This window comes from Lathamus discolor, chromosome 5, assembly GCF_037157495.1.
Source record: "Lathamus discolor isolate bLatDis1 chromosome 5, bLatDis1.hap1, whole genome shotgun sequence".
Lineage (NCBI taxonomy): Eukaryota > Metazoa > Chordata > Aves > Psittaciformes > Psittacidae > Lathamus > Lathamus discolor.
In genome coordinates, this window is record NC_088888.1 from 118,577,037 (window position 1) to 118,593,281 (window position 16,245).

The 16,245-nt window shown below is 38.7% G+C and overlaps 1 protein-coding gene across 2 annotated transcripts in view; it reads right to left on the bottom strand.

The window, feature by feature from the left end:
- SPTLC3 (serine palmitoyltransferase long chain base subunit 3) overlaps window positions 1-16,245 on the bottom strand; it is a 93,766-nt gene that overhangs the window by 35,711 nt on the left and 41,810 nt on the right. For both annotated transcript variants that reach the window (XM_065679267.1, XM_065679264.1), the window contains exons 5-6: window positions 5,398-5,522; window positions 2,746-2,839 (exon numbers count right to left, since the gene is read on the bottom strand). In XM_065679267.1, coding sequence (XP_065535339.1) covers window positions 2,746-2,839; window positions 5,398-5,522 — 219 coding nt within the window. The remainder of the gene's footprint in view (window positions 1-2,745; window positions 2,840-5,397; window positions 5,523-16,245) is intronic.

The following is a 16,245-nucleotide window of genomic DNA, read 5'->3' on the forward strand; positions in this document are numbered from 1 at the left end:
TTGGGATAGGACTCAGATTCATTCTTTGCTTCTGCACCTTGTTGGAGAATTGTTCCAGCTGCTCATCAAAGGGCCATAGCCAAGACTTCGACAACAGTAACATCCTCCAGTCTACCCCAGGGCCAAGCCCTTTGAAAGGTCATTGATTTCCTTATGTGAAATGACATAGATCAATCCCCTGTCCTTGGAAAGAAGAGGTGGAGGATATTACTTTGTTTTACTAGAATACAGAGGAGGATATTAAAAAGTAAGATATTACTACCTGATGCTGAAGTTAATACCTATTACAGCTCTTCAAGTGGTAACTCTAGGTGCAAAGTTTTCTATTCATGCACAGGGCCAATGCAGCATTAAGAACCTTTCTTTTGCATCTAGCACTATGACATAGATAATGGCTTACTCCTGTTCATAAGCATCACAATGTCAACACTAACATACTCTGACAATTTGGGCATGCATGTACATGCCTGTATATATGCTATAAATCCACACCTTAGCAAAACCATAATCTGGGATCAAAAGCAACACAGCTCTGACCTAACAAAACAAACAAGCACCTGCCTAACTGAAAGGAACCCTCCCAACACAAGCTGGGAGTTTTGGTTATGTGTGTCCTTCATTAATCTGTTGCACTGACTTGCACCCTACAAAGGTAGTCCTGCTGAATTACACTTTCGATTGTTATCCTACCCCAATACACATCCTATTTTCTCCAAAGCAAAGGCACATACATAGGTTACTGCACATGTGATTTTAAAAGCTGTTGGTGATGTGGAACTTACAGATACGATTAATGAAATACTAGAAAGAACTTTCTAATCATGGAACTAACATACTGAGAGACTCACAGTTGGCTGAGAAAGCATGAGTGTGTGATGCTTCTTCACGCGAAGTGCTCTCTAAACGCAACATAGGTTAAGACTGAGGGCCTACAAAATTACAATGACAAAAGCTGATACTCAAATTCCAGACAGTATTTGCACAAATTTCCAAGGTTTCATTTGAAAATAAGTTAAAATGATATCTTAGAAATGGCATACAAGACGCACTTTGGCAAAACAGGTCTTTAATCTAGAAAGCAAGGAGTTTTTCCAAAGCAACCTGGATGGGCTTCCACTGATGTTTGCTGAGACCTTTAAAAAGACTCTCTATATTTTCCAGTGTTGGAATAATGGTTTTTGGACAGGTCACTATATTTTTAGGTTCGCACATTATTCTAAAGTGTATCAGCTCCAATTTCTCATAAGCACAAGTAGAGGCGGGTTAGGTATCAGGTTCTTAGGAGCAGAATGAAATATTGGGGATGGTTAGAGACCAAATTCCTTAAAGCGAGAATGACAGCTCCAAGTGGTGTCTTCACTGCTTCCCTAGGAGCTGAAAGCAATACACTCCTCAAACTGGAATGCCCTCTGAAATGCTGTGGGAAGCGACTCAAGCCAGTTGGGCTGCACACAGCATATATGGGTGGAGAGGCTGTGAGAGCGTTTGGATTTGGGTAGAGGTCATCCTGCAAGATGTGTTTCAAACCTAAGTTTGAATGGGATAAGGCACTGGACGAACTAAGGCATTGTTGAGAAAAGACTGGTATAACAACATGGCCTAGCATATTCAGATTTGTGGAAGTACAACATGTTGGGGTATGCTACAGGCTAATCTATAAATAATTACTTCTGCAAAAACACTCAGGTTCAGATGACATTAATTCTAGAATGATCTTCAGAAATTGCTTCTTGCCCAAATTATGAATAGATATTAATTATAAAACCTTATGTTGTAATTATAGTGTGCTTTTCGTTCCAGCAGATCCTTAGGCCTTCTATAGCATATGCGTAATTCATTTTTCCTCACCTTGGGGCTGAACGCAACACTTAATAAAGAGAAGGGAGTGTATTAGCTATTAACAAAGGTGATCAGACCTCTTTTCTCATTCCTTACCACTTCTCTAGCTTCTTAACCTCTGCTGCAATCACTGCCTGGTGGCACAATGTAGATGGAAAGGGGAATTGCAATGGCGGAATAAAGGAAATGAACGAGCTCTTGTCATCAAAGCCTGTCACAATGTCTCTGACAGTAATTTACAGTAATTTACAGCAATTTACAGCATTTACTAAATAAAAGTTGAAAAGCATGAGTATTTTAGAAGGTAATTACATGATTGCAAATTTACTGTGTGATTTCTATACTAAAACTGTACTCAAAAGAATATTTGGGATGATGCTCTTGATATAACTATCTGCACCTTTGGAATAGCCCCCTGGTAACTCGAGGTACCCATTTCAAAGTAACGCCACATTAACATAATTCCACATTAATGTATTGCCACATTAATGCAATAATGTAATTAATGTAAGGTTGCACTGAATCCGGTAGAAACAGAGTCAGGAAATACGGACTACCTTTTTGTAAGTATATTTATACTATTTTGACTATAGTGACAATAACAGTAAAGCCTTTATGACAGCACACTGACATTCAGCATGTCAAAAAGCCAGCAACAAGATTAAGACTCTGGATTTTGAAATTCAGGTCCAACCTGATGACTTAAATCATGCACAATAACAATTATAGTATTATGCTATTATTTTTTTCCCATTAGAAATCACTCATAGTATTGAACAGTTAATCCTTCTGCCTGGACAGAAGTATTATCTGGGAACTGACAGCAAAGCAAGCATTCAAAGGAAGCATTCTGACTTTGAGGTGTGAACAGCTCTGTCTCTAAATATTCCCAACTTCAATACTCACTATTGTGCTTGAAGATTCTAATAGTAGCACCTGAAAGCCTCGCACCAAGAACGAGAGAAGTGTGGTTCAACTCATCACTTAAAATGAGGCAGCCCTGTGGAGAAGGAGTACAATAAGCATCTGCATGAACTAGGAGGCTGTTGACAGGCGTGCGCAGCGTACACCCATGTCTGCAATATAGCTTTGCACCAATTAAGTTGTAAGTATAAAACATTAACAAGATTTTCTGACACTTTTCTGAAGTTGCCAGGATTCACTGCAAAGGCAGGCAGAAAATGTGGGATGAGATTCTCAGCTGGTGCAAAGGGGACAAATACTCCCTGTAACTGGAAAGTAGTGAATAACCCTAGTAGAGTTTGATTGGTTTATAGTAAAACCAAGGGATGCTGCTTCCTTTACCACCTATGTACAGTCTTTTTTGTGTTGCAAGAAAAATGTAGTCACCACCCCATATATAAAGACTGCATGACAGTAATTGAAGGAGGAGTAATACTGAGACTGAACTGACATCAGCACTTTGGGCTGCAGGGATGAGATCAGGACAGACAGATGTCTCATAAATCCCACCTCTATGAAGACATGAGTGGAGCCTAGGCACCAGGAAGTCTTCCTCTGTTAAATGCATATACAGCTCACCTGTAGCGTGTTTTTCATTAATTAACCCACTTGAAAACTCATTTTGTATTTAGAAATGAAAATAGAAATACAGAATAAATAGATTTGTATATTATATTAATAGAAGACAGGATTCACAGTTGAAATCCAAGATGGAACCCTAATTTAGCTCTGCTTTCTATTGCACATCCTGTGGTGTGGTTTCATTACTCAAAGGTCAATATGATATTAAGTAAATACCTGTGTTGGAAACACAGATTATTCCTAGGTGAGAGATATACAAATCTGCTTAAAGGCTGGTATTCAGAACTATCACAAGGGTATACACATCTTGACAAAAAAATGCAGCTGCAAGCATTAATTACGGATAAACATTTAGGAATAGGTCTCCCCAACACAGGCAATTACATATACATAAAAAATATATATCATAATACTATATAATATAAATACATACTAAATTGCTATAGTTATATTCTATATAATACATATAGTCATACCTTTATTTGTGCCAGATATATCTAACTATCCCACCTCTAACAGAGGCCTGAGTTCTCCATATGAGGCCAATTAAGTGAGTCAAAATTGGTTTATAGCTAAGCGAGAGACAAGTATCTTATGCTGTGATGTATGTCTGCAGTATTATACATTTGCCTTTATTAATTCTCTGTATCTGTTCCCTTTGAAATTGCTGGACAACTTCTCCAGCACCATTGCAGATCTAAATTCATGTTCTGAGCAGCTGAAACAATTCTCCCTACTCAACCCTTGTCTACATGTACTTTAGAAATCTCTTGCAAAAGCTGGATTCATCTTCAATAGTAAGTGAAGAAGTGACTTCACCTCTATGTCAGTGCTTCTGAAGCACACAGAGTGAGTTCATTCTGTCTCGACCAAGACAGAGAAATTGTTTCTCACTTGCATGACACACTTCATACTGTTTCACGTTTGTGTGAACTGAAGAGGAGCTTATTTGCTTTCCTGGCTGACAGCAGTGAATCTTCTTGTTAAGTCAGGAGCTGTGATTGACACAGCAATGGATTTTCATGCCTTTGTGTTAGATACCCCAAACTGGAGATGAAGTCCCTTCAACATCAATTAAGAACCCAAATTTTGTCATACGGTCACAACATAGGAGAGCACCTCTCCTGTGAAGACAGGCTGAGAGAGCCTGGAGAAGGCTCTGGAGAGACCTTATAACAGTCTTCCAGTACCTTAAGGAGGTCTACAAGAAATCTGGATAGGGACTTTTTGCAAGGACACGTAGTAACAGAACAAGGGGGAATGGCTTTCAACTGACAGGGGAGAAATTTAGACTAGGTATTAGGAAGAATTCTTCCCTGTGAGGTGGTGAGGCGCTGGCACAGGGTACCCAGAGAAGCTGTGGTTGCCCCATCCCTGGCAGTGTTCAAGGCCAGGTTGGACAGGGCTTTGAGCAACCTGGTCTAGTGAGAGGTGTCCCTGTCCATAGCAGAGGGGTGGAACTGGAAGAGCTTTAAGGCCCCTTCCAAGCCAAACCAAACCATTCTGTAGTTCTAGAATTCAACTTAAGACTTGCATTTGCTGCCAACACTCTTTGCAAGGCTGGCTAGAGACATGTTCACCAGGAATGCTAAATACTGTGTTTTCTGTTTTCTGAAAGTGTTGTAAAGAGCATCTTCATCTTTCACCACAGCTAGCTGTGCAGTATCTCTGCAAGTAGCTCAAATGCTTCATCCCACAACACCTGAGACATGGGATGCAACATTTGCTCACTTTTTAGGGAGAAGCAACTTCACTAAGAGAAGATAAACAACCATATCACTCATCCTTAAATAGATATTAGGTATGTCTGATAGCAACACCCAGAACTAGAAAAAATTATAAAGGAGCATACTAATGTTCACAAGGTTATCAGCCTTATGACTCATGCACTCCTGATACCAAGCTTTGTTCCTCGATCAAGCCTTTCCACTTAATGCATGCCTGGAATACTGCAACAGTTGTTACAACAATTAATAAACTATTGTTCTATGCGTTCCTTAAAGAAGTACTCACCTTTCCAACAAGGGCTGGAATATTCATTGAGTTAGTTGCAAAGCCCATCCCAAACACCATAGCGTCTTCCACACCAAGGAACTTGGCCACAAGTTTCTCTAGTTCTACATGTTTGTCTAGGGTGCCTGCAGAAATAAGGACAGGGAATCATAAAGCTCATTAAGCTGTGAAAGTTATTAATTCTAAGGACATAAAACATACAAAAGAACCAGCTTAAAATGTGCCATCAAGCTATATGACATTAAGTTCCAATGAAGGTTTTCCATTTGTAACTTGGGGCTCACATGTGGTATAATAGAAGAAAAAACAAGGATGCAAACCAGCTATAACTAATGCTACCAAATACTGTTGCTGTGAAGGTAGCAAAACAGTTACCTTGGGAAAAAGTTTTCTTTATACTGAGTAATTTTTTGCCTTTTTTTCTCCCCTGCAATGAGGACAAAAATACCTTCCTTTTAAGAGGGAATGAGGGACAAACATCTTGGGCATTCTTGAGTTCTCTCTGAACGTGAAATCCAAACCTGATGACAATAAAACTCTACCATTGCTTCTTAGGTGCCAAGGTATATGTACAAAATCATAGAATCACAGAATGGTTTGAATTGGAAGGGACCAAAGATTAAAGATTATCTAGTTCCAAACCCCCTGCCATGGGCAGGACTAGACCAAGTTTCTCAAAGCCCCATCCGACCTGGCCTTGAATACTTCCAGGAATGAGGCAGCCACAGCCACTGGGTTACCTGTTGCAGTGCCTTTCAACAGTCAAACGTAAATAATGAGGCAATACTAGAGAGCCTTCCTTATTGCATGTTACTTATCTAATATTAGTGTCTGGAGTCTCCAAACAAATAAGGTGCTCCAGCTCTCCAACAAAAGCAATATCTTTCCCACCCAGCTCACAATAGAGGATGACAAAATGCAGACGGCAATAAATGTAAGAGTGGTGTTAAGAGATTGAGGCAATAAATAATTTTGAACAGTAATGAATCATCTCAACTCGCCAGCTCTCTAGTCTTTGATTGCCTGGCTGTGCACTGCGGGTACCAAACCAGAAGGAACTCTTACAGGATGATCTGTGGGGAAGAAAAGAGAGTAGCCTTTGGATTCTGACAGAGCACCTTCCCTACAAAGAAGGCTGTAAGCAGAGAACAGAATTAAAAAATTAGGAGAGTGAATATCTCACATCACCTGGCTGCGCAAACTGATGTCACAATAATATAAGCAAAGTGAATTAAAATTGATGGGAACAAGAAATCTGTGTTCACTGTGATGGATGAAGGACAGATGAATGGGAGAAAGCAGAAGATTGACTAGAGTGTGTCAACAAGAATGATGAGTCAGGAAGATGATCTTACCTCTGTTATGGAGAAAAGCTCATAAAATAAAATCAAATAATAACAGCAGAAGTGCAGATTCAGCAATAGCACTAGCTCAGGTGGTTACAGTGAGGTAATGTTTCCATTATCTGTTCTCACTAAATATCCAAAGCAAGAATGCTATTCTTTTGGAAAAAGAATGTGAAAAATATCGTGCAGGAAGGTAACTCACTGCAAACCACGGAGATAAGGAGCAAGGATCATGTGGCTTCTAGAAAAGCCTGGATCACATAGACAGTGAAGAACAATGGTGACATGATCTTCTACAGAATCTGCTTGGGTTCTGCTAGACCTCAGCTAACTCCAGCAGGGTTTCTAGAGTGTCTCTTCACTCCTTGTATCGCATGCGATAGATGGTCTCTGGCTTTGGGCTCTAAGTTGGTTAACATGACACAGAAAATGTGGCTCTGCAGAACCTCCAGTAGATGTGAGTTGATTCTGCATGAACCTATTTGATGAAGGCTACTTTTTGCATTTATAAAGCCCGAGATACACCAGGATAAGTGCTGGTTCGGCACATAGCCACAGCTTAATAGCCAAGCTCAATAAAATACAAACCCACATAATGTTTCAGAGTTGAGCTGTTCACTGGAGGTATGAGAATCTATGTCTGAATTTGTAAACTCAGGAGGTCCCAAGCTGTATTTCTATGGTTAGATCTGTATTTTTTGCATTTTGGGCCCAGTTAATCTCCAACCTGGTTGCAGCACTCATTGACAGATGAGGGTTCCAGCATGGTCAGCTGCCCCAGTGTTCCCTGCAGATGTTATTTTGCTGCTGGGGGCAATTGGCACAAAGAGAAGACGAAATCAGAAATGGAAGCTTGAAGCCAACTACACTATGGTCACAGCTTGAATTAGAAAGGTGTTTGTGAAAACATGAGAAACAATCAGTGTGTGCTTTACGAGGCAGGCATTTTGAGGCATGAGAAAATTTTCCCTGACTCTTCAGGGGTAAATCTGACACTACTGGGGTGGAGTTAAATTGCTTTTTGGGGTTGCATCATGTTTTCTGGTTTTACAAACAAGAAAAGCCTGACTCATTACAGATTATCCTATCCAAGCATCTATTAGATGAACCAGAAAGGAACAGCACATTTTTGACTTATTTTTTATTGATTTTGTGATGGTGAAGAATGAGAAACTCTGAAGGTGACTGATTTCGACTTCTTATTTATTAATCCTAACAGCAAATGTAGATGCTATTGTATATTTCTATTACCTATAAATCCTGGAATACAAATTGGAATGTACAAAACCTGAATGACAAGGATTTGCAAAATGAGCCTCAGTTTTGGATTACTTTAATTACAATGGCAATATTGTAGGTGGTAGCTGAGGTATTGCAGAAGCAGTACAGTACGCATCAGTAGTGACAGTGGGAGGTTCTTGACAGCAATACACATTGTGTACAGCTGATATAGCATATCAGCTTGCATTTTCCTAGGTTTAAAGTAAAAAGGATATTTATTTAATAAATAATGTGACTATGTAATCTTATTAGAAGATTTCTCTAGTATGTATCAATCCTTGGACACAGTATAAACTGTACCAATTATATCAGTTTGCTCCACTGCAGGAAACATAAGGTCAGATACGCCCTGCTTGAATGAGGCTTTTTCAATAGCATTCCCAACTGGTCACAGAACCACCCCAAGAGGCATAAACAGCACTACCAGACAGATGCAAATTTGATCCACTTACACGAGCTGCTACATCTCAAGCTACATGAGAAAGGCAGTAATTACACTAGGCGGCATTACATACAACCTTAGCAGTGTCAAGTGAGGTTATCATGACCCTTAAATGTTGTGTATTGTGCTGAATTCAGATCAGCATCAAGATCCAGATAATGAAAAGTTATGCACTAGGCATATTTTTATTAGTGCTCTGAATACACAGATAGCTTCTATACTTGTCCTATACATAGACCTTAGGACTATTCTACACAGTCTACCTGCTCTAATTTTCATGTTGACTATAGCTTGGTTTGACCTGAGAAATGAGGATACAACCCAACAATGTATGCCATCTTACTGGGAAAGATTTAAGACAGAAAGGAAAAGAGAAAGCTACCCACATTTGGTATACAAATGGAATGCTTTGTTTTAAAAGTCGTTCCAAATGGAATAATTTATTTTGAAAGCTATTCCTCCCTGCTGAACAGTTGAAGGCAATAGAGTACAGCAGCAGTTATGGTGTTTCAAGATCTTATAGATGTTATGGAAAGTAGAATCGAAGATGTTATCAAAAGTGGACTTTCACAATGTTAACCACTTCCACAGATTCCCACAATTTCCAAAGCAAATCCCCTCCTTTTCAAAATCTGATGACTCAGTTCCCTCCATTAACTTGTCACTGCACTCTCAGGACAAGGAACATGAAATACACTGCTTTTACAGGCTTTCGTAGGCTTACCCATGCTCTTGGGTTGAAAGTCCCTGTCAGTCTGCTCGACAGATAAAGCTCGAAAATGCACTTCCCATGATCCACACAATTCATTGTTTAGCTTTGACACTTTCAGCTTGGACAAGGTGGTTTATGCCACTATGTAGTCTACTCAACACAGTCTTTCAGGTTCTTATGTGCTAATGACACGTGCTAGTTAAACTGCCAACACTGGCAACAGTATCCTGTAATAGAACTTTTTGTTTGGAATACTGACACCCAAAGAAGACAGGAAAATACCTGCTTGTTTCAAGTTAAACAACAGCTGGAGGAGTAAACGGATATAAGCAAGAAGTCATTGAAATAAAAGAGCAGAACAGATTCCCATAAAAACCACTTCCACATGTGAGCAGAAACTGGGACTCATGTAGATCACTGATGTGACTCACCAACGTGAATAAGAAGCACTACTCTATGAAAATGAGGGTTTGACAGAGGTTAGGATGGTGGGGAAGAGAACAAACCACCTAAACTTCCCTTCTACATTTGAAACTTAAGGTCACAAATTCACTCTGGTAAGACATTCATCAGAGATGAAAGAATAATATTACTGAAACACATACTTTTACAAAAGCAAGATTGGATGAGTTATTACTGGAAGGATGAAGAAACAGAATACATAGAAAGTGTATTATTCATTTACCCCATTCTACGAGAGTGCATGATGGAGGTGGTATCACCGTCCTAGAGAGTCCACTACAAGAGCAAAGCCCAAACTTGTAGAACAATACATGCAGGCAAGACAGAGGGAGAGAAGCACACAATAATGTTATGTAGTTGCCTTATTTAACACTGGATGTGCATAAAAGAACCCTAAAAGAAGTGGGCTTTGAGGAAGCATCTCAAAGAATTGGAATGCTCTAGCTTTCTAAACGCTGCTACCAGCTGATAGGGCTTTCAGTCCACAAAGATGCTGTGGGTGTCATAGATATAATAATGTATCTGTGTAATTTTCAGATTCTCAGAAAAGAGTGGTTTTATTTTAACAAAACTTCTGGTTTAATTTAAATCTTCCAGATTTGTTTGCTTTTTTCTTTTATAAAAACACAAGGCTAAAATTTACAGTTTAAGTCCAGCCTTTTCATGCCAAAGCCTGAGTAGCAGTGTGTTAAGTGTCCAAATATTTAGATGCACATAGATAGTATTCTATACCGGAGATACTTCAGGTGTTCAACAGGTCACACCTGTAACTCCTAGTTACTTTTGATGCTTTCAGTTCCACCTGCCAGAAGACAGACTGTCCAGAACTTAATCATCCTTTGCAAAGCATACTTTTGCAATGGCGAAATACCAGGAACAAACTTTACCCTTTGATCATAAGCTGGATCAGTTATTTATGAGAGGGTAGGCACGAAAGGAAAATGATGTAGAAGACAAAGGATGAAAATCCCTCTTATAAATTGTTTCTTAATTCATACCATACCCTATCAGAAAGTAATCAGGATTATGAAATATATACACACTAGTTCTTATTTATGTGGCTGTATTTCTCCTTAAGCTCCTACATGGAAACTGCAAAATATGGGAACTGCAGTTCCTTATCTCTCTCCTAACTGAAAATGGACCATTTATTTATGTTTACAATTAGTTTAAAATGAGTCTTGGCCCTAATTAAAGTTTTGAAGTGGTTTAAAAGAGTGAATGGCCATATAACTATTTTTACCTTCTTGAAATGCTTCTAGAAATTCACATTATGCCTTAGAACCTAAAAGAAGGAAGGGAGGGGAATGGAGCTACTTTTGTAGGTTAAATCTTGGCAGAGGTTTTCAAATCTGGTTTTTAGAAATCGGATCATAATCAAACATGAAAAAATCCTCAAACGAATACAAAACTCTACAACTGAGTGCAAGCTGAGCGTGAAAAGGCTTAACCATGCCCTCCAGAATGAATCACCCTGCAAGTGTTCCGTGCAGGCTCCATCTTGTCTTTTGGTCCAAGGCATAATCACAGGAGAAGGATTTCAAAAGGCAGGAATCCTGTTTGGCTGCTTAAATAGAGCTAATGATATATTTGCTCCTGTTACTCACATATGTCATCTCCATAAGAAGTAATGGTGAGTTAGATAAATAGAGCACTGCAGCTACTAGCTGTTCATGAGACAGCCCCATCACCACCCTGGTGCTAAGCCTAGAAGCATTCAGGGCATAATCATCTGCCTTATCTTAAAAAAAGGGTAACTTTACTGATTTTGTTATCGTCTGCAATCAGCAAGCAGGAAGCAGTGTTAAATAATCATCTGCATGTTTCTCCCTTACTAATTTTATGTTAGGTTGCTTAGAAAAGGCTGACTATATGCATAAGAATGGCAGGATTGGCTCAGACAAAAGGCTTGTGATCCTGCCTCCAACAGTAGCCAACTCCCACTCTAGCCATTAAAATACTTTGATTTGCACGTGGAAAATACAGAGGGAACAGATGCTATTTCAGATTTATTTAGATTCCTATTTGTTCACATTTTTATTAAGCTAAGAAGTAACACTTGTGAGAGGAAGATTAAAATGAATAAAACATAAATAAAACATAGTATAGAGTTTTTTTAGGGGACAGTTTACATGAAATACCGTAACATTCCAAATACTCCACTTACTTGAACAATTTCCAGTTACTTAAATCCTTCAACATTTAAAAACTATTGTCTCAGATCCAACGTTTATTCCTGGAAAACACAACTTCCTGCTTTTTCATGTCCCCATTGGTTTATTCACTTATAATGAATTAAGCAAGGATATTAAAAAGTGACTTTTTCTACACCTGCAGGAGAGGCTTCTGCTGATAAAAGGTGGTTTAATTTCGATTACACCAGTGGTCGGTTCTGTCAGATATGGTAGGTGCCGGTTTCCCTATCCTCATGCTACATGTCCAGCTGCTCAAAAACTTTCTGAAGTATCTTACCTACAATTAACTTTTTGCTGCCAATATCCTTTAGGGTCTATTTCCATTCCATGTACCACACAACTGAAAAGTCTTTCACCTCTAAGCAGACCATGACACAAGCGTCTTTTGCCTTCTGCTTACTGTATGCAGACAACCCCTTTCACACATTCATCCAAGCTATCACCCTTAGAAGACATGCCCCAAGCATATGTGCAACTCTTGATCTTTTTTGAGTGTCTTCCCTTAATGTCTTTTTAATCTTAGTGTCCTTGGAACCACTGAAAACAGCCAGGTTACTGCTTCATGAGCTCTTTAAATGCTACCTCTGTTGTAAATACTGTCCAAATTTATAAAGATGTAAGTATGTGCATGTTCCTAAGTCAAGCCAAATCTGTACGATGATTTGTTAGTCCACAAGTCCAGTATTAATGACTGTACAGCAGTGGCAATAGGTATATAAGTAATAATGTAAGTTAATATTAAACTATTAATAACAAAGTATGCTAAACAACTAGTATTAAATGAACCATGCCACAGAAAAGGTCGCTTTTGCCCATAATCCTTCATCTGACAGTGGTCTTCTATCCATATTTAGGGAAGAATGAATGCAGGATAAACATATATATAACAGCAGTTTGGTTTCTACTCAATTTCAGCGTAAAGACATTCTGAATTGGATAATGGGTTTGGTATTTCTAGTTAACTATCAGTGATCTCTCCTCTGTATGTGGCCAGTGTCTCCTAGAATGTAAAGAAGTATAAAGTTTTAGTATCTTCAGCCTTCTTTGTAATGAGTTCCTTGAGTCTGCCAGCCTCCAGCATGGAGACTTGCCTCTTGTATTTAGATGGAAACTTTCTACCAACTTCATACAATGCCCTGTAGATCTTCCAGTGGAAGAGACAAGGAACAGCCGCCCTGACCACTCTTCTATGCCACATGCACTTTTGATGATTTCTAGAATTTACTCTTTTAGGCTCTTTTTGAGCCAGATTGCAGCATTTCTGACACCTAAAGACAGCTAGCTCAGTAGTTCTCCACCCAAAAGCTGTTCAAAGGACTTGTTGACCCTTCTCTGACACTTTCCAGCTCTGCCAAATTGTTTTGACCAGAACTGCACAGAGTACCCAAGATGACAGCAAACCACAGCTTTATGCAATAACATACTGAGGTTCTATGGCTGCCTTTCTATTCACTTCCTAATAATTTCTAGTATTTGACTTTCTTTCTGACCACTGGACAATAAGCTAATGCTTTCATGGAACTACTACTTATAACCCCAAGATCATGCTCAAAAGAGATAATAGTTAGCTTGGTCTTCAAAAAAGCAAAATATTGCTTTTACAGATTAAAAGCCCCACAAAAGCCTCAGGAATGTGTCTTAAATGACACTGTTATGCAAAGAAACTGATTTATTATTATAACTACAATTCTAAGAGAGTGTTGAATTTAAAATGGAGTGAAAAGCCTTAAATCTTGTTATGGAGGACGAATCCAGGAAGACCACTGTTTTAATCAGTTTCCTATGCTTTTGTGCTTGAACAGGAATGTCTGTTCCAGTGGCATATGCATTATTTCAGAGAAAGCATGAGCAGGGCTTCGCAGTTCTCACTGAAGTTAATTCCTGCACTATGTTTACACACAGTCTGAAGTTAATTTTCTGGGAATGCAGAATAACTGTTTCACATTTAGCATGGTTTAGCTACACTAAGTTTCCTCAAATAAAACACAGTTTCGTAAAGATATAAACCACCATGTTAAAACAGCCATATTAACTTATTCTGAGAGTAAACTACCTGCAACAACATTCTGATATGACATTTTTTACTGCTCCACAGTCAGCACAGTTATAAGAGAAGGAGTTTTGGCAGAAGCCCTCAAAGGACAGTTTAACTATAATGTACTCTTCCAAACATCACCCATGTTATTCTTATGTCTTTGTTCTCCACTCTGAAATCTTCTCAAAGGAGTGGAATGATCCTTCTCTAAAAGGGAGACCTCTTACTGCTTCGAGAGAGATCTTAGTAAAACCCCAAACATGCCAGACACTTAAATGCAAATAACCAGAACAGTGCTTTCAAAGTCAATTAGCTTGAAATTATAAATACATTCAAGTTCTCTTTTGGATTAGGACCCCAAAGGCAATTTAGAGCCTTGGCTCTTGCAGCTCACTGCATTTTTTACTCCAAACCACTTTAGCTCAGCCACACAACAGCAACAGTTTTGAAATGTTATTTGCTCAGGATCAGAACCATTCTGCTCTATTTTTCTAAGGTGAAGATGGCAAATGATGATTCATAGAGGTAAGACCTTTCATACAGACTCTTCCCTACCTCTTTCATGCATGTGTATGTGTATATATATGTTTAACTCAGAATTTTTCAGATCTGCTCAACTGTGAACCAAAACAGGGCTGAAGCAGCCCAAAATGGTAAGGCAAAAATAAAATAGAGTATCCTTACTACTAGCAAGAAACTGTTTTTCTTAGGTTGTTTATACAGTTTTCGGTGGTAGACAGGCTCCAACAGGGCCAGAGCCAATGAAGTAACCATTGCCCAGAATTGCTCTGTGGAGCAAACTCCCTCCACTGACTACACAAACACAGGCTCTCTGTCAGCTGCCTGGGAGAAAGTGCAATGACTGCTTTTTTGCACCACCTAAGTCAGGTCTTCACACCCTGCTTTCCTATTTTAGTAATTCTTGATGTCCAAGCTGCTCTCCAAAATTCACTTCCTAAAAGACTGACACTGACATGACTTACACAGGGTTCTTTAATTGTAGCCCATTCTTGCATTGTGAAAAGTCTGAATGAATTTCATGGGACTATTTGTTATGAAGGCAATTTGAATAAATCCAAAACTTTGCCCAACCTGTTAAGATAACTTTGAGTACTCCACAGGAGTTCCGATGAAGAGAAAGTCCTAGAAGTCTGTATACATTGGCTCTCAAAACAAACTAGATGAAGGTAACTGGTAAGATTTTTAATATTTGAAAACAGAATCAGTATTTTCAAAAGTTTTTTTGGTTTTGGGTTTGGTTTTTTTTTTGAGAATAAGTCAAAGTTATGCAAGTCTTCCACATGAAAAATTCCACAGAGATAAAGAATAAGGAACACCAGACATATTCTTTTACATAGAGAAAACAACCTGAAATGTTCTTGGACAAAACAGAATCCAAGAGATAAAGATGCAGAGAAATGTTCCTTCATTACCATAGAAGACTAGTAATGGTGACCACTTTCAAGCATGCAATTCAGGTTAAACAATACACTGCAGTCACCAGATGGGTCACCTACAAAACGAAAGTAGGGTCAATCTGTAAACTCTGGGTGGTGTCACTGGCGTATTTATTATTGACAAACCAAACCGTGATGACAAGATAAGAAGCGGATGACAAGGTCTGCATTATTTTTGTCTGGAAATGAGACTTAGATTACAATAAAAAAGTTTTCCATAAGATTTATGGAAGAATAATAGTTTGCTTTAAGAGACAGATACAAAATGAAAATTTTTCGGGTTGCTGGATTAGGGGATAAAGTAGTCTAAAATACTTGTCCATGCTGGGAAGCCTACCTTTTCTATTTCTGGCTGATAGCTCCCATGAAAGATAAAGCCTGAACAGGAACCTCCCCTTGCATTTCTGTGGATCAAAATTGTTTTCTCTGGAATGTAGGCTGGTTGCACCATTAGGGTGTAAGGCTTTGTAGAAAAATACGACTGAAGATAACATTACATGCAGTCTCCAAACCGAAAAACAGACAAACCATTAAGGACATATAATAACAAAAAAGTCAGATGAAACCTTCCCGAATTTATGCGTTAGAAGCACAGTAGAAGTTTATATGATGTGCCAATTAATGTCCCTTAAAACATTACACTATAGTCTTAGAACATGGAATTAAGTAAAAAATAAATGACGTGGAAGGACATTTTACTAATCAGAACACTCCGTTTGTGGTAACTGATATAAATGTGATGAAATTAAATTTACCCTGGAACAATTCTCAAAGTCCCAATGTTTATTTTACTTGTTTTAGAAAATAAGCCTCTTACTTCCATCATTAAAAATCCCAGGCCTCTATGTGATACATTTGGTTTTGCTTTTCTAAGAATTAGTAACATGTTTCCTTTCTAAAAGCTCCTTGTGTGATAAT